Here is a 19,067-nt window from a genome sequence, read left to right on the forward strand (position 1 = left end):
AGTAAGAGTCTCTGGTCATACCACTTTTAGACAACGACTAGCTTTTCCAAGGAAAAATATAAGTTCGGTCTTGTGTTTGGATGATTCATGAACCAACAATGTGTAGTGGGTCCTATATAGATATTGAGCCGTGGGTTTTCTATGATGGGACCTACAAATGAATGGCTTGGATGATGCAAAATTGGTCCCACCATTTCATCCACCCTCTGCTATGTTTGCTATTTTTCGATGAAAATGGGGCCTAACATATAATCTTTCCCTATTTTTGCTATTTTATACCATTTTTTGATGGGGGTGATCCCCACTCTCCTCAGCCATACTCATGCATAAGGTAGGCCCCACCATTTTGCACCCATGGATTTGATGGGGTGGGGCTCACCAAAACACCTAAACTCTTGTATATGGTGCCCTTATTGAACGTTCCCAGTGGCATGCATCCAACAGGATTTGAACCTACGAATTTGCCAATTATGAGTTGAGCGCTTTAACCATTCCGCTATGGATGCTTAACAGGGATCATTGTACACTGCGAATAACTGAATTCCAATTGATAGTCAGGCCCCACCAAACTCTCATTGGTGGGCCCATCATATCTACCAATCCACGCGTAGGGTGAGGTGAGGCATACCATTTAATACCATGTTTTGATAGGGTGGCTCCTACCTACTCCACTCGAACCCATGCATTGGATGGGCCCACAATTTTTCCTCATGTTTTTTGTAGGATGGGTCCCATGATCTCCACCAAAGCCCATGCAGAGGGTGAGGCCACTGTTTTACAACATGCACCAAGATCTTCCTGTCTCCCTTTCTATAATGGGACTGTACATTATAGAAACCTCTACACATAAGAGGGTTAGGATCATCCCATGGAGATGATTTATGTGTTAAGTTGTCACCCATCAAATGAACGGTTTGGATTATCCTAAACAGCTGTGCGTTCAGTTGTTTTACTCCGGTCGAATAGGAAGAGGAAATAACATGGCAAACCGGGAGGAATTGAAAAGGAAATGGTTAGGAAAGCCTAACCATCTAACCAAAGGGAGCCCAAAACAAAACTAGAAGGTAAAAGAAACCCAACCATCAAAAGTGCGCATGGTGCGCACTACACACCAACCGTTAAAACGGCAATATCTGCATGTCTTTCTACGTAGAGCAGAAAATCTCTTTCCTCTTAGAAAACTGTACCTTCAAACAGCTGAAACAAATCCATGGCCTCCTCATCACATCCTCTCTCAATCAAAACATCCAAATCTACTCGAAATTCCACCGCCGGAGTACCGAATTCGGAACAATGGAATATTCCGAGCAACTCTTTTCGAGCGACGACGGAATTTTACAACCAGAGATCTTTCTCTGGAATAACATGATTAGAGGCTATGCTTATAACGGCCCATATGAGAAATGCATCTACATGTTTGATAAAATGCCTCAAAGAGATATCATACCCAACGCGTATACATACCCTTTTGTTCTAAAAGTATGCTTGAATCTCAAAAACCTCATAGTTGGAATAAAGATACATTGCCAGGTTTTGAAATCTGGGTTTGAAGATGTTTCCTCTATTGCGAATTCGCTTTTGAATTTCTATATAGGGATTGGAAAAATGGATGAAGCACGGAAGGTTTTTGATGGGATGATTGATAAACCTATAGAATTGTGGAATCGGATGATTTCGGAATATGTGGATACTGGGGAATTAGAATATGCACGACGGGTGTTCGATGAAATACCTAAAAGAGATTTGGTTTCTTGGAATTCGATGATTTCGGGTTACTCGAAAGTTGGGGATATAGAGAACGCGAGATATTTGTTCAAGCGAATGCCGGAGAAGAATGTCATTTCTTGGACGTCGATGATCAGAGCGTTTGCTAATTCGGGCGATCTTACAACAGCGAGGAAACTGTTCGACGAAATGCCTGAGAGGAACATAATTTCTTGGAATTCCATGATTTCTCATTATTCCCGACATGGGAAATTTAGAGAAGCATTGGATCTCTTTGTTCAGATGCAATTGGAAGGCCCAACTCCAGACGGGTATGCATTTACTTCCGTGCTGAATGCTTGCTCGCATTTGGGAGCTCTGAACATTGGGCAATGGATACATTTTTATTTGATAAAAGATGGGTTTCAAATAGGAGAAATAGTGGGAACTTCCATTATAGAAATGTATGCCAAGTGTGGAGACATTGATAGAGCTTTCAAAGTTTTCATCAAGATGGTCAAGAAGGACGTCTTCTGCTGGAATGTAATGATTAAATCACTAGCAATCCATGGAAGGATTGAAGATGCAATCAGAATTTTCTTAATGATGCAAAAGAAAGGATTTAAGCCGAACGATTTCACGTTTAGTAGCACTTTGTTTGCTTGTAGTCATGGAGGTATGGTTGAAGATGGCCGGCGGATTTTCAATAGCATGAAGAGAGATTTCGGGATTGATCCGAAGATTGAACATTACGGGTGTTTGATTGATTTGCTCAGCCGGAATGGTCAGCTAGAAGAAGCAGAGGTGTTAGCTAGGGAGATGCCTTTTGAGCCTGATATTGCGGTTTGGGGAGCTTTGCTTGGAGGTTGCAGAGTGAGGAATGATTTCAAATTGGCAGAGAAGGTCATGGAGAAGATTTCAGAATTGCGAAGCAATGAGTCGGGAGTTTATGTTCTTCTTTCAAATATTTATGCCTCCGCCGGTCGATGGCCTGAGGCTCTAAGCGCTAGGGAGAAGATGGAAGATGAAGGGATTTGGAAGAGAACTGGATGTAGTAGTGTTCTTGGTATAGATGAAGTTGGATCATGAGATTCTTATTCTTTTACATGATGCAAGCCTCTTTTTTTTTTTTTTGGGTAACGTAACATAATTAATTGCATCAGATCAGAGTCATTACATAGGGACGAGCCGTCCCCCTAAAACAAGACCATGCGTAAGGCTCGAGAATCAAAACCAAATAGAAAAAACATAGTGAAAGCACCCTAAGATCGGGCATAATCAACAATGAGGGTGGTGTCCTTGTTCACACCCTACTTACCCAGCTCATCAGCCATGCAGTTCACAGATCACTTCATGTGAGTGAAGGATGAATGGTAGCTACCAAATCACGAATCTGATCAATCTTATGTGCTACACGGTCCGCATTTCTTGTTCCTAGCCCATGCGATTTGTATTTGCATAATCTCCTTCGACAATAAGTGGACCGAGGTTGTGCTGCACGTACCATTTCAGGCCAAATAAGAGAGCAGTAAATTCTGCCAATTTGCATCACATACACCCGCGGGCCTCAAAAGGACATTATAATGGAGCCATTATGATCCCAGATGACCCATCCAATGCCTGCCATAACCGGGTTTCCGCGCGAACTCACGTCAAAATTTAGTTTAAACTATCCCTCAGGAGGTGGGGTCCACTTCGAATCCAATTGTATGATGCAAGCCTTATGTCACGGACCTTTGGTTTGGGGTCCTCACTACACCATGTACATAGGCATGAGTCTTACATATTACATTGATAGACCAAGTCACGGGCATAGGCCATTCGAACAGCGCTGGACGAAATGGCCACGTGACACTTAGCCTGTCTATTTCGTTACGGGCAGAATGTTTGGCAACCTTGCCTGCATCATTGAAATCTCCTCTCTACAATTGCCTAAAGATTTCAGTCAGCCTGAGAGCGGGGAGGGTGTGGCCAAGGTGTCTATTTGCACACACCTTTCCGGTGGGTGTGGGTGAACGGATACTTCAATGTCTCTTTAAAGACATAATAACGATAAAGATCAAGACCATCAGTCGAGATAAAACCAGTCTCACAACAAATCCTACTGCAGATCTTTTACAAGATCCACAGAAATGCTATGGCTTGTTCGGTCCCTCAGGGCTGTAGATATCTATTCTTCCTACGAACAGAAATTCTATTTCATAAATGTTCCTTCCTGGATCAAGAATTGCTAATGCCATTGAAGAAATATTGCAGTGTATTAGTGTCATAGGGTGCGCTTTCAGCATGATTGGAGGTAGACCGGTTTGTTCAGGACAGAGTTGGGAAGGCAAGGCTTGGGATATCAGCAATGAAATTGGCTTCCATCAACAGTTGGGAAAAAAGAGAGAGAGAGGAAATATGCCTCCAATAAATAATGTTGGTAGCGTTTGGCAATCATGAATTTTTTTTCCTATGGAACATTAGTAGTGAGAGGGAGGGTGGGTGGGTGGAAGGAGAGAATTGAGAAGGGAGTAAAAAGTGGCTCAAAAAACAGAGAAAAAATAAATTATATTACGAGTGGAGCTATTCTTTTAAGCTTTCTCTCACCCTCTCCTCACTTACTCCCCTCAGGTCGCCTAATATTCAATGGAAAAGAAATTCTCAGTTGCCTAACAAGGGCCCAAGTCACCTTTCAACCATAACATACCTTCAAACTAGTTGCAAAACATGGAGAAGATGAAAAAGAAGAGCAAAAGCCTTGGTTTTGATCGAATTCTTGACACCCAAAACACTGAAATGGACCATTAAATTTTAGACTTGGTCATTCCTTAGTGCACCTCCTACTGCCAGGGCTCCGGGATTCCCCATTGAAATACCATCAAGTTAAGATTTGTGAGATCAAGGGAGGAATGTAGAAAAATATTACATTAGAATAACAAGGAAAGCAGGGCTGAGATGGTCCTCTACCAACAAATATGCAATGAAAAAAGAAGGAAAAACTAATTATTAGCCAATCTCCACAGCCTCAGTTTCCATAATGATGCCCTAGAAATGACACTGAGATGTAGTCAAATATTACATTAGAAGAACAAAGAAAGCAGGGCAGAGATGATCCCAATGCCGTACAAACCAAAATGCAATAAGAAAGAAGAAAAACTAATCACTGGCCAATCTCCACAACCCCATTTTCCATAATGATGCCCTAGAAATGACACTGGAAGGATTACCTTCAACCAATGAATTAACGTATAATGACACCAGTTTACACTTCTTGTTGTAAACAAGAACATGCCCAAACAAAAGGGTTTTCTCATGCACCATTGGTTGAGATAATCTAATACAAGTAAATGTCCAGCAGCCGAAAGCCTAACAACTTCCATGCACTTCAAAATTTATGTCGAACAAGGCAACAAGGAAGAAAACACGCATAAGCATATCAGGATGTAACTTCTCTTTTCTTTTAGCAGGTTACATGGTGGCACAAGCACCAATTAATAATTTTACAAATTTTTTCCACATACAAATCATGACAATTCTCTTGCACATTACACAACATCTCTTGCATCTTACATTACTTTTGATAGATATGCCATCCCTGTGGAAGATGGGACCCTGATGCACATATGGCTCTGAGTAGACTCAAAACCACAATAATGCCTAGATTGGCCGAGACAAATCTAATTGGTGTTTTCTCTAAGCTAAACCCTAAAACATTTAAGGGTTAAGGGTTCATATTCATACAAGTGCATATAAACTCAAACCGCATCAAACAGTTTATATGGATATCAGGGTACAGATACCAAATCGACTTACTATTCAGATCATAAAGTTAGACTTACTATTCAGATCATATAGTTAAAAGACTAATAGCTTCTATCATGACGCAGTAACACTTCTACCTGCAAAACTTGAAATCCGATTTTAACTGATTGGTTGGTCTTAAAGAATCCAGCTTTACTCATTCATTTTGGTATCTCCTGATTCATGCACTGATCATGTTGAACTGGAACCTGGATAGCTGTTGTGGGATTGTGGAGATGACTGGTCCATATCTCTGCATTATATGCAATATTTCAGGCAAGATATATGTAGATGGTCTACAGATTCTCTTATGGAACAGGAAGTGATGAATAATTTCAACAGATAATAATCAAAGTAACCTACAATTTGTAGGATTGAATCCACGGCCCTATTCGTTTCAGATTATGACACCCGATTGTCAGCCCTAAACCTATTATTGGATTCAAATTTAAATGTAATTTTGAGGACAAAAATAGGTTTTGGACTTACAATCTGTCGTCATAATCTGAAACGAACAGGGCATAAGAATGTCAGATTTAATCTAAAATAACACCCAACAGCAAACTGACCCGAGTCAAAATACAGTATTTTGCTTGAAACTGATTTCATTATCATTCATCATGGCACACAGCATGATATTTGTGTAAACATGATATTAAAAAAGCTATTCAAAATTTCAAACATGGTTTACCAAAATTCATTTGGATTGTCTCATGCTACCGTGGTTCAAAACTATGTGCCAAATAGAAACGAAAGGAAATCATGGAAATGGCTATTGCAGCTGAGAGTTTGAAACTTTTGCCGCTTGTGTAGGAAAGCGGTTAATTCGTCTAGAAAATCAATGCGTTAAATGACCAAGGAATTATCTTGGTAGAAAAAGCAAAAGTGGGGTCAAGCAGTTCGGTGAACTAAAAGATTCATGTAGTGCCATGCAATGGATCGGTCACAAACCAAGTCATCTACAAGGGACAATCATAACATTGATATTCTGAGATTTTTTACTGTTTCTTTTTTTCATTTTCTTTTAAACTGTTCAAGCAATCCAATTTACACCCTACAATTTGAATGGTAAGGATCACCCTGTCGAAATGATTCCTGTGGCATAGCCTATCTATGGTGGGGTCTAACAACTAAATGGCTCAACCTGTACTATTATGTGCCCTCATTTTTCTTTGAAAAAATAGAGACCACTATAAAATTTATCCAAATGATCAGGTCCCAACTTTAGAAACCTTCCAGAGATAAGAGGAAAAGACTATCACACCTGAACATTATCGTAGAGTTCAAATAAAGGAACTGCAAGCAGCTTCAAGTTTTTCGGCACCGCAAAATACTCCCTTTCAGACAGGTGAACAAGGAAGAGCTTCTTACACTCCTGGAAAAAAAAATATCCCTAGTTTAGTACAGTATGGAAATACCCGCATGAAAAACATAGATGGGGTTTCAGCACTGAAATATCATTCACCTTGGGTTTAGTGATGTGAGGAGGGCAGTACGGGTACATTATTGTCTCAAAGTTTGGCCTCCACCAGATAGCTACACACTCTCCAATCTGCAAAAAATGACAACATGTGATTGGGCATAGGGTTTTTTTACCCGAGGAAAATAAATTCTATACACGTCGTTACTGTAGATAAGTTATTTAATTCAACTAGTACTCAGCCATGAATAGAAATTTGGAGCTCCAGTTGCTAGAAAGGCAAAACAACCAACCTGATTGGCTAACATGCAACAATGCAAGGATGGCGCAGGACATAAATATTTTTGTGCATGTCCAAAATTTATATTGATGACTTACATCATACTCAGAGAAAACTTATTATGCTGGAAACTATGCGACATGGATTCTTCTTAATGGGCCAAGTACCCAAGTCGAACATGACTTGAAACATACTTAAAAGAACTCATCTTTGAAACTGTGTTGCATGGATTCTTCTGAATGGGTGAAGTGCCCATGTCGGACACATGTCAGCTTTTGACACTCACATGGATGTGGTGTGACCTTTCTAGACCTCTTTTATACACTATTTTTGGAATACCGACACAAATTTACAGTTACCACTGCTTGTGTGTTTTATTGTTATTACTTGCTATAACCATATTATTACACAAAAGTATTATTACTTTCAAATATATTACTTGCTATAACCATATTATTACACAAAAGTATTATATTTTTAAAATTGATTAAATATAATACAGAATCCATGAGTCCATTTTCCTGAAGTTTTCTAAATCAACACTAGAGATAGTGTTCCATTCGGACACTCGTACCTGTCCCCATGCAACATAGGCTTGAAACATACATTAAAACAAGCTCACATCTACAAATATACGGGAAACAATAACACTAAGCACAGGAGGTAAAAGATAACAGAGATGAATTACACTAGGAAACAATACCTGCCAATCTGGCTGAAGATTAGTTGAATTAGCAGCAAGCTTACTAGACAATTTACGTTTCAAGCCCTCAATTTCTGCAGTGTTTGCCAAGTAGTGGACAGTTAGGAGCTAAATAGAAATCTCAATAACATAAATCTCATAGACAGAACCACAATATTTCAAACTCATAAGCAAATGAGACATCACACCATTCTCTCCAGGCTTCAACCTTCCACCAGGAAGTTTGCAGAAGGTATTCCCTATCTGCAGAAGTAGTATATGCGGATGGTTATGCTCCTGCACCTGCATAGTCAGAGTCAGTTTCTCGGACTCTGAAAAAGAATAAAAATACCACATAAAAAGGAAAAATTATATGGTGACTAGTCCTGTTTTTCTAAAGAAAAATAAAGGCATGCAAAATTATTGACAGGGACCACCTGTTCAATGATCTGAACCATTTATTTGTTGATCTACACGATGAATAAGGCACACCCCAAAAATCCTCCCTGCTAGAAGATCCTTTTAAAATAGACAGTTCTGAAAGTAAAATGCAATGATGCAAAAATCTCCACAAATCCAAGAGTTAGTATTGTCTAGTCAGAGGGATGTTTAGTATGTGTCCCATCAATTATAGGGCCTAGCAGATGAAAGTTTTAGATCACCAAACAGCTGGGACCTACCTATTAGGGCTGCAACAGGGTCGGGTTAGGTCGGGTTTTTCAAAACCCTAGCCCAACCCTGGATCCCATTATCTCGGCCCTGACCCGCCCTGATCCTGAGTCAGGGCCGAAGAACCTCAACCCATGGCCCGCCCTACAGGGCTCAGGGCAGGGCCGGGCCGGGCCTAATTGACCCTAGTGCAAATACCTGTTAACTTGTTAAGAGTGCCAAAAATAAAGCAACCATTTATCATATAGAACAAAATGATCAATAAACAGAGAAAGGGAACAAAATAAGACAATATGAATTCAACAACATGACGAACAACAGAGACAATTAATAATAATAATCTAAAGAAACATCAATTCAAGATAACAGAAAACATTAGCAAAAGAAACATGCATAGATGGTTCAATTCTATAATAGGAAACTCAGGGTCGGGTCGGGTCAGGGTACCCGAGGCATTAACCCAGAGCCCGACCCGACCTGAGTCAGGGTCTAAAAAAATGAACCCTGACCGGCCCTCAAGGTTGGAAAATCCAGCCCTGACCCTGTTCGGGCTCAGGGCTGACAGGGCCAAACTTGCACCCCTACTACCTACAATTTTACCAATAGTGTTTTTCCTAGGAAAAAATATACACGGGCATTATAGAGCTCCTCCACCAAAAGTAACCCCAATAAGGTTTTTTGGAAGCCCACCACCAATATATCCATCATTTCATCCTTCTTCTATTGAAGGCAACATACAAACTATCAGAAGAGAGAAAAAACAGAGGGGCCTATGTTGCCACAAAAGAAAAGGATTGAAAGAAAAAGAAAAAGAAAAAGAAAATAGAAAGGCCCTAAACATCCCGTCGGTTGTATCGAAGGATTCTGGCTTTAAATTTCAGAACGAAAGGAGTGTTGGTAATGAAAGTCTGTGTGTGTTACATAGACTAGGGTTCTTTGGGTTTTGGGAGTTGTTGCAATCCTAATTTTTCTTCTGGAGGTGCAGTGTGGGGCTTCAAACGGAAGTTTTAAAGATCTTACTGATGGCGTTTTTTCCTTTTATCTTTTCTTTTTGGCCATTGGAGAATCGCCCTTTGGCAGTTCATGATGTCATGTAATGGGGTGGGACTACTTGTCCCCAAACTTGGTACATCTTGTTATTATGAATAGACATGCCAATTTTCAAAAAAAAAAAAAAAAAAACATCCCACTACAAAAGAGGGATATCCATCCCAACAATCAAACAAACCAGAGGATGTAGAACCAAAAGGGAAAGGGCGGCCCAGGGCACGAGGCTCCCGCCATTGCGGGGTCTGGGGAGGGCTAGAAGTACGCAGCCTTACCCCTGCTGTTATGACTGGGTTTAGGTCAAGGCTGGCGGTACATATTCAAAGATTCAAAGGGGAAATATCAGGGTTTAGAGAAGGGTGTAAGGGTTCGAGTTTGGGTCTTAAGATTTAGAACACAAGGTACTTGTTTAGATGGAGGTTAGGGTTTAATAAGGTTAGTGATCAAGGAAGATGATGGAAAATAGCGGCCAAGTTGTATAGGATTAGGAGGAAAAGAGTAAGAGAGATTATGTTTAATAAAGAAGAACAGGTTCGATCAATAACACAGCAGGAAACAAATATGAACTGCAGAGAAGAAAACCATAAATGGTAAATAAAGAGAAGCATCATTCATGCCCAGATGACTGTCACACCCACACGGCTGCGAGTTTGTTTTCAGCAATAGCTTTCCAAAATCTTCACTAATTTTTTATACCCCAAGAAGAAGGATTTATATAAGCCATAATAGCCTCACATCTCCCCTATGTTGACTCCTAGTCAACTCAAATCACTTCAATCATATCTAGCAAATACTTAAAGTGCCTGATGATCTGATTAAAGCACAAATTCCTTGTGAACTAGATAATGATGCCAGTAATGAAGTGCATGCATGACTGCATAGAACTCCTCGTGATAGGTGGAATACCGTTGTGTTGGTTCATTGAGCTTCTTGTTAATATAAGCAAATTAGGTGACCATCTTGGCTAAGAACTGCTCCAATACCCACATTGGAAGCATCACAAGCAACTTTAAAGATTTTAGAGAAGTCTGGAAGTTGTAAGACTAGAGTTTCAACCATTCCCTTACCGGTCTCTTCAAAATCTTTGCATGCTGCAATAGACCAGAAAACACACCCTTCTTCATGCAGCTGATGACTGGCGCCATAATAGTTCTGAAATTTTTAATAAACCTCTAGTAGAAAGTGGTCAGTCCATGAAAACTTTGCCCCTTATGGATATTAGTCAGAATAGACCAATAGGTTAACAAAGCCAAGGAATACAACACTACGACTCATAACATAGAGCTTCTATTTGAGGAGAACTCTCATCACCTGTTGTAGATTAAAAATGTGCTCTTTAATATTTTTACTATAGATAAGGATATCATCGAAATAACCCACAAAAAAGTAGTAACCAGTAAAAGAACGAAATAACTGCGACATGACACAAAGGTGTTTTTTTTTTTTTGAATGGTTCATGACACAAAGGTGTTGGGAGCATTAGTAATGCCAACGTGCATCATCACTAACCACGCATAAAGTCCATCCTTTGTCTTGAAATCCTCATTTCATTCATCACCTAGTCTGACACGTATTTGATGATAACCACTACGGAGATGGATTTTGGTGAAGATGGTTCATCCAGACATCATATCCAGCATGCCATCTTGTCGTGGAATAGGGAACAATACTTGAATGTGATCTTATTGATGCCGAGGCCACCCACACATGGTTTTAAATTTTCCATTGAAACCGGCATGAAATAACCAAAATGTTTATGTTTTCATCTCTAGTGAAACATGTACCAAAATCGAAACGCATAGTGAAACTAAAATTATAAATGTATTAGTAGTATATGTACCAGTCTGTGTTACATAATTATATCTAGTTCAAAAAAATGTGTTACATGATTATATTTATATAAATTTCATGTGAAATATAGTGCATGTATTAGGTATAAATATTTATATGAATTATATGTGAAGTATTGTATTTATTGAATTATAAAGCATGTGCGACAACACATTTTCTTGCTTTTGTGATGATTTTTGAGCATGCATTTGTGTTTATTCTAGTACTTCCTGAAGTTTCATGTTAAATGTTCATCATTTGCATATGCTTCCATATGTTTCTGTTATTAAACCATCATACGCATATGTTCCCAAAGTAATTTTAGAAGTCCGAAGTTTGATTCCTTGCATGCACCCATATAACCAAAAGAACTCCATATATATTCAAGAAATATTAATGCTAATTTGATTAACACGATGAGTAAGTTGAAAGATTAAACAAATGGCATAATCACCATCTTTCAAAATATGTAAAATATCTATGTTTAGAATGAACCTTAATACACCATTCAAAAAAAAAAAAGAACCTCCAATCCCATACACGAGTGACAATACATGCCTTCGAGCTACCATTATGATGTTACCTTATGAATGAATACAAACCTAGATGATGGGGACATCGACCATGGGAAGGGATTCAAGGTCTACAGGCGTCGAAAAGGCCAAAGGATATCCGCGATCCGTACTTTTGATGATGGAGATGATCGTGATCATTGATGATGATGGAGTTGATCTTGATATTAGCATGGACCATGGCATATGGTGTCTATGCTAGCTATTCCCATGAGTGGGCCACGTTACCATCATGAGTGGGACATTTTTTTATTTATTATTGCTTTATTTCATTAGTTGCACATTATTTTATTACTATTATTAGATGGAACTTGATTATGTCAGAGTTGTAATAGAATAGGAAACAAATTACTTAGTGATTAAGTAATTATCTAAAGCCGTATGGATATCTAAAGCCGTGTGGACCCCACTTAGAATTGGGGAACATTCACGCGTGAACTCTCTATATGTAGTCTTTGACGCTATTTTTTTTCGATGGAATACAATTATCGCTTATTGCAATTGCCGTGGAACTCTTCTCTCTCTCTCTCTCTCTCTGCGGTGGCTTAGAGCCGACCCTTCTCCCCTCCTCTACTTCTTTTCTTCTCATCTCTCAGATCTGCTGCATCACAGGTAAGATAAAAAAAAACCCAAACTGCGTGTGCCTTCTTCGTCCAACAAATTAGAAACCCTAGATTCAAATTAATTTCTTTGTTTATAAGATCTCAACTGGAAACTTGAAGAACCCTAGTTGGAATCCAATTTTCAGCCAAATTCTCAAGATCCATTGCTTTAAACTCTCCCAAATCCCTAAATTAATAGCCCCTTGATTCCAGCCTTTGTATAAAAGCATCATACTATTTTGGCTGTTAATCTGAACTATTTTTTTTTTCTAATATTTTGAAACTGCTGAAATTCCCTCTTTGCCGTGAATCATTGAATGATACTAGTTTCATATCTATAGGGGTTTAATTCATTGGGTTGCATCATTCTTTGTTATTTTAATTGATCTTGCATAATAGACTATAGTTTTGGATTAATTTTGCTATTATCTGTTATCTCTATGACCTATTACTTGTTGATTTCATTTGCACATATTTATCTATCTCATATGAGTTGTGATCTCTCTAACTTATGACTGCGTGTATAAGTCTTACTGCTGCCCGTAGATATTAGAGAGTCAAATCAGCCCATACTTAGTTAATTTATGTGTTATTTTGTTTCCTAAGTAAGCCTAAAAGTTTCATGAACCCATTATCCCATTTGGAGTGTAGGATTTTCCCTATTCTAGGTATTGTCCTGCATCACTAGAGCTTTTTGCTTGTGAAGAGTTATCTTCCCCTCTAGATCTTGAAGTGATTTCTTGATCGTCTATCGGTGTGATGCCCTTGATTTAGTGGTGTGATGCTAAACTATCATTTCCATCTTCTTTATCTCCCTAAAGTGATAATCTATGATCCATCAACATTGCAATTTTTAGCATTGGCTCGTGCCGACACAGGTTTAACCATGGTTGTAAATTTCCCCAAAACGACAGAATTTTTTTCATTTTCATCCCCACCGAAACGAAATTTCAATGAATTCCTTCCAAGTCATTATTTCCATCCGAAATTTTTGAAATTTGACCGACATTCCCTAAATTCGACTGAAATGGTCAGAACGGCAAAAAATGGAAAGGTGTTACGATTTACATCGTATTGATATAGAGTTGGGGTCCTTGGAGAGGAGACTGTTCATTCTACTTTCTTATACTTCATTACATTGGACCTCTTTATTGACTTGACTGTTTTAGACATGTGCGACAACGCATGTCACTAGGTATTCAATGTGATTAAACCATTATGGATGGCTTTCTCGCTAAGGTGATGGTTTCTAAATAAGTATTCGTGCTTATTCCAGCATTTCTCAATGATTTTTTTTCGAATGGTGGCAAATTTCATTAAAAAGGAAAGACCTCGGTCAAGTGTCAAACCAAGGAAAATACAATAGGATCCATACATAGAAGAAAAACAGCAAACAGAAAGAAAAGAGAGACAACTAAGGAGGAAGATAATCGAAGAACTCAAGACCCATCTTATTAACACCCTCCCTCGCTAATCTATCCGCCGCGGCATTGGAAGATCTATGAATATGCTTGAAGACGATCAAAGATCCACGCACTATTTCTTGAATCTCATCGAAAAACTGCAAGAATCTCCAAGGAGGGGCAAGGGAACCACTAAGCCACCGAATGACATTAAGGGAATCACCCTCCACAATCACTCGATCCAAGTAGCCATTGTCCAAATATTTTATATTCCCTGATGAGTTGCACGAACCTCCGCCTCGCTAGCATCCGATATCCCAATTGGCCCAGTGAATGCCCAAACGACCATGCCATATACATCAGGAGGAATAGAGCGCCCTATACCTGAAGAGGTGGAGTTTAGTTTTCTGGATGAGGCGGAGAGGGCCTCTTTGGAGAAAACTTTTTCGGAGGAGGAGAACGAGAAGGGTGTCTTCTCTCTCGGTCATGACAGCTTCTGGTCTGGATGGATTCTGCAAAATATTTCACAATGCTTCATCTTGAAATTTCATCATTTGCATATATTTTCATACGTTTCCGTGATTTTACAAGATTTCCACCCAAAAAGAAACATTTTTGTTTCCGTGCCAACCGAAACCGAAATTTAAAACCTTAGTTTAGACACGTCTACACCTAAGGACGTTTCTGATTAGCTACGACATCAAGCATTGACTATTGCAGAGTTTTTTTTAAAAAACTTAGGTGTTGTCAGTTTTTTTAATTGTTTATGTTCTGAAATAACATGCACAGTGCTTTACTCTGTCTGTATCAGAAGTGACATAAAGCCCGACACGTTCTTTTTTACTATCCACACCCATGATGCAACTGATAAAGATAAGAATAAGAATTTTAAGAGAGAGAGAGAGGGTAAAACAAAAATCGAGGATACCATGGTCATTGAAGAAAAAAGAAAGGGTTGAGTTCGTCACATTCCTTCTAGTGGATGATTGGACTTGTCGATTATCGACTAGGAAAGAAAGCACTTTTAAAAATACAGCTGCTTTTTCGATTCCTTCTGCTATTCTCATCCCTTTTTCTTCTTCTCTCTTCTCGACCATTTTCCTTCTCTGCGGCTTGAAATTTGCCTGCCACTTTTCTTCCAGCGGGTAATCCTCCTTCCCCTTTTCTTTCTCTTCGAATTCATCTCCCGCTCTCGCGCATTTCTTGTAGATTTGTTCTTTCTAAGAACCCTAATTTCATGTCTCGACCATCGAATGAAACCCTATGTTGGGAAACTCATTGTTCTTTCCGATTTCGTATCTCGATTTGATGGATGTTGGAAGTTTTTAGGGTTTCGAAGATTTTTTGGAGTTGCCTTTTCTTGGTTTAGTGTTTCATTGAGATATGAGAATATACGCAACATAGTTGGGTAACTCATCCTTTTTTGAGGGCTGCCTTACCGTTATCACTTCTTACTTATTTAGTTATTTTCTTCTTGTTATTACAACAAAACTAGCAGATTTCACTTCTTACTTATTTAGTTTTTTTCCTCTTGTTATTACAACAAAACAAACGGATTTCCCAGCCAAACATAGTTGCATCCCCATTTCTAGTCGTCCGCTAAAAAAAATCCCCGTTTCTAGTCGTGCCCCCATTTATACACTTTGGGGGATTGCTGTATTCGACACCCCGTGTCCGTGTTGACACACAACATTCATGTTTGTGTCCACAAATCATAGGTCATAGCTAAACCATCGAACTTCCTATATGCTCAAAAATTGAAATCTTCTTTGATCTTTGATTTTAATTGCAAAGTTCAAATTTTATTCAAGGGTTTTGCTAAGAGCAATTGGGCGATCAATCCACTCTTGTCTGATCTAAGATCAAATGGTTGGATTGAAGAGTTAGATCTAAGTTATCTTTAGAAAGTGTGAAAAAACTATTTTGACCATACATTTGGATAATTTTGCATATGTTATAAAGATTGAATTGGGCTGTCTCTATTAATCCTACATCATAGTTTTCAAACATGATAAGAGTAGACACAAAATGCAAAAGATGCACAAAGATAGTAGATATCAGCCAATAGAATAGATGCAAAAAGATAGTAGATACCAATGAATAGAATAGATGCACAGAGATAGCAGATACAAACCAATAGAATTGCTTCAACGCTAGTCCGCATTCCTTCTTTCATATAGCTGAGTATCAACATCAACAAAAATATATCAACACATGTCACATGCAATGTAAACTTAAAAAGATTAAGACTTTAAAAAATTAAGCCCAAAGATCCAAAATGTAGTAAGAACTAAAATGGGGAAAATGTCAACCCAACGCAGGTCATATATAGGCATGACTTCCAAAAATAACACATATTTGATGTATTCAATGGTTCTAAAAAATAAAATGTGGAGGCGAACTGTACGGCCCTCCAATGAGGGGAGGCTTAAATTTTATAAAGTCCTTAATATTTAAAATTAGAAAAATTTATGCATCAATTTCCAAACATAGATCATCAATTCAAAATATTGAATTCAAAATTTGTGCTCCATACTTTGGAAAATTGCATCAATGAGCTGATCTTCTCTGGTGTGGAGTACTCTTAAATTCATTGGAGGGGTAATATGGGGCCAACAGATGGTGGGCAAGTTTTTGAGACGATAGGGGGTTCGTAAAAGTGCAGTTCCACACAGTTGGTATCAAGAAGTAACACAAGGCACAACCAAAAAAGTCATTACGCTAATATCAAGCCATCATATCTTCAAGGAGGAGCTAGTGGGTCACTTATGGATGAGGGGTAACTCAGCTAATGCAACCGTTTGGGCATAGAAAGCAAGTTCACTGTCATGGAGGTTAGCAAATGTAGTAATGGAGATGGTGGAACTTAGTAGATCAATGACAATCATCTCGAATCATATATAAACCGAGAAGTGAAAGAAAAACCCTAGAGAAGTGATATGTCATTTGTAGTTTTGTACCTTATTTGTCTTTTTCTATTTTGTACAGTGGGGCAAGCTTCTCCCCGCTTGCAGCTTATGTAGTAAACATGTTTTAGTAACTACCTTCCAGAAAAAAATCATAACCCAACCTTCAAGGAATTATATGATTTACAAATCCGTCTAGACGCTAGGTTTACCAAACTACCATGTGGAACAAGTATCCATGTTCAAGTAACATAGAAAGCAATGTATAAACATAGACGAACGAGGTTGTTCTTCAAGAGAATGTGATCGTGATGATTTTTTAGTCGAACTTCACTCCCAATTTTATTCAGAAGGAAACCTTAGAATAATGACCGCCATAAATTCTTCTCCAAAGTACACTCAAATTTCAATTAAACATTCAAGTTTCAATTTTTAGTCACCATTCAAAAAAACAGGGGGGGGGGGGTTGTTGTTTCAAATTCTAGTCACAAAAATTATCATTATACAAAAAATCCAACAGTATAATTTAAGCATCTGGGGTTTTTACCAGAAACATATGTACATAGCATCTTACTCCTTTCCTATTAAAAAACCAAACACAAGTGTTTCATTTATGACAGGGAAAATCACATAAGAAAGCCTAATACAAGCATTTTTCTAGGATAATGATATTGGCACTACCATGTTTTGATAATTGCACTAACTCACCTCGTCTTTTATTATTTAAACAGCTTCAAAGCCAATTATTGTTCCCTAAAAGCTCTAAAAAGCCAATTAAAAGAGAAAAGACAAGCTGACTTTGTGCAATTACTAAAACATTATAGCTCCAATATAAGTAGCCTTTTTCTATTAGGGTTCCATTTCAATAATAATAATAATAACAAAATCACAGTTCCATGCCTTCTTATTCCAGAAATTTCTTCACATATCACACAAAGAAAAACAAAAGGAGAAACAAAAACAACTAAAAGAGAAAACCCTAACTTTAAGTGTATTCGCTCTTAAAGCTATCATTGAGAAAGACGAAGACAAAAAATATCTATAAATCAAAGCCTTAAGAAATCTAGGGTTTTTCTATTATGGGATTTGGAGTTTTTTTTTCTCTTATTGATTTATCACTTACTTGACTTTCATTCTCGCCAGACGATCTGCAACAGAAGTGTCTTTTTCCATCTTGGGCTCCTTCGTTCCAAATGTATAACTCGCTAGAGGGTACGCATTTACCACAGTAGAACTTGTAACCATCTCTCTCTCTCTCTCTCTCTCTCTCTCTCTCAGCAACAAGAAGACAACACAGAAAATGAAATTCCTACTCGCTACTTATGCCTCATGTTTCAATTGCCAAAACCTTTCTATTTTACAAGCCTGCTAATAAATTCGCCCCTTTTAGGATGAATTCGCTTCCTTGTACTGTCTGTGGCGAGGGGGTGCAGCTGGGGTTGGACTCAACCCGAACCCGACGGGTTCAACCTGATTTTGGCTTGGGTTGGGTTGGGAAAAGCCAACCCGATTTGATTTTAGCGTTGGGTTAGGGTTGAGGCCTTGGCAACCCGACCCAACCCGAACCTGATCTCTATCCTCTAATTTTTTCATGATTTTCTTAGGATTATGTTTTTTTCTTGTATTTTACTGTTTGACCTTAGGAATCTGACTCAACCCGAACCCGATTTGACCTGATTTGGAGGTGGGTTGGGTTAGGATTGACCATCCTCAACCTAAGGCTCGGGTTGGGTCGGGTTAGGGTTGAGGAATGCTATCTTGAGTTGGGTTAGGGTTGGCCTCAACCCAACCCAACCCAACCGGCCAACCTAACCCAAACCGACCCGAGTTGCACCCCTATGGACTGTGGCTTCACAACAGAGACACCACACATCATTTTCTTCCCATCTTCCTTGTTCACGGCCCGTGCTAGTCCATTTCCAGCTTTGGCGATTCAGATTGACCAACTTGAGGACCCTACCAATAATGATGTAAAATGGGCCTAAACGAGATGGTCAGTCTATCATAGATTTCGACTTAAAACCAGTAATGAGATAGTTCTAAGATAGAGCCCACAAGGGTGAACAATCTAGATTGGTAGGGCCCACCTTGTTCAAAGATTTAAACCATTCAGTTGTTAGGCTCTCGCGCCCCAAAAATCATCTCCGTGTGATAATCTTAACTCTAACA

The 19,067-nt window shown here is 38.8% G+C and overlaps 2 protein-coding genes across 2 annotated transcripts; one reads left to right on the forward strand and one right to left on the reverse strand.

Annotated features, from left to right (window-relative positions):
• The first annotated feature begins 758 nt into the window (after positions 1-758).
• On the forward strand, positions 759-2,811 carry LOC143881117 (pentatricopeptide repeat-containing protein At3g29230-like). The gene has a single exon (XM_077384115.1). The coding sequence runs from the start codon at positions 1,138-1,140 to the stop codon at positions 2,791-2,793; it is 1,656 nt and encodes a 551-aa protein (XP_077240230.1). The 5' UTR covers positions 759-1,137; the 3' UTR covers positions 2,794-2,811.
• Positions 2,812-4,907: 2,096 nt separating this feature from the next.
• Positions 4,908-18,198, reverse strand: LOC143881118 (pre-mRNA cleavage factor Im 25 kDa subunit 2). The gene is made up of 7 exons (XM_077384116.1): positions 18,022-18,198; positions 16,127-16,172; positions 8,079-8,172; positions 7,891-7,964; positions 6,953-7,039; positions 6,752-6,862; positions 4,908-5,740 (listed from the first exon to the last, which is right to left on the reverse strand). Exons 1-7 carry the CDS (start codon positions 18,141-18,143, stop codon positions 5,669-5,671), a joined length of 606 nt encoding a protein of 201 aa, XP_077240231.1. The 5' UTR covers positions 18,144-18,198; the 3' UTR covers positions 4,908-5,668.
• Positions 18,199-19,067: the final 869 nt, after the last annotated feature.

This window comes from Tasmannia lanceolata, unplaced genomic scaffold (assembly GCF_043159265.1).
Source record: "Tasmannia lanceolata isolate RefF3 unplaced genomic scaffold, GAP_Taslan_0.1 ptg000007l, whole genome shotgun sequence".
Taxonomy (NCBI): domain Eukaryota; kingdom Viridiplantae; phylum Streptophyta; class Magnoliopsida; order Canellales; family Winteraceae; genus Tasmannia; species Tasmannia lanceolata.

What these genes read in the sequence shown, in the direction of transcription:
- LOC143881117 (XM_077384115.1), top strand. Translation starts at nt 1,138, where the DNA reads ATGTCTTTCTACGTAGAGCAGAAAATCTCTTTCCTCTTAGAAAACTGT.
- LOC143881118 (XM_077384116.1), bottom strand. Translation starts at nt 18,143, where the DNA reads ATGGTTACAAGTTCTACTGTGGTAAATGCGTACCCTCTAGCGAGTTAT. An exon ending in CTCACATCACTAAACCCAAG is followed by an intron (nt 6,863 to 6,952) that starts GTGAATGATATT and finishes TTTTTTTTCCAG; the next exon opens with GAGTGTAAGAAGCTCTTCCT. An exon ending in AACTCTACGATAATGTTCAG is followed by an intron (nt 5,741 to 6,751) that starts GTGTGATAGTCT and finishes CATATAATGCAG; the next exon opens with AGATATGGACCAGTCATCTC.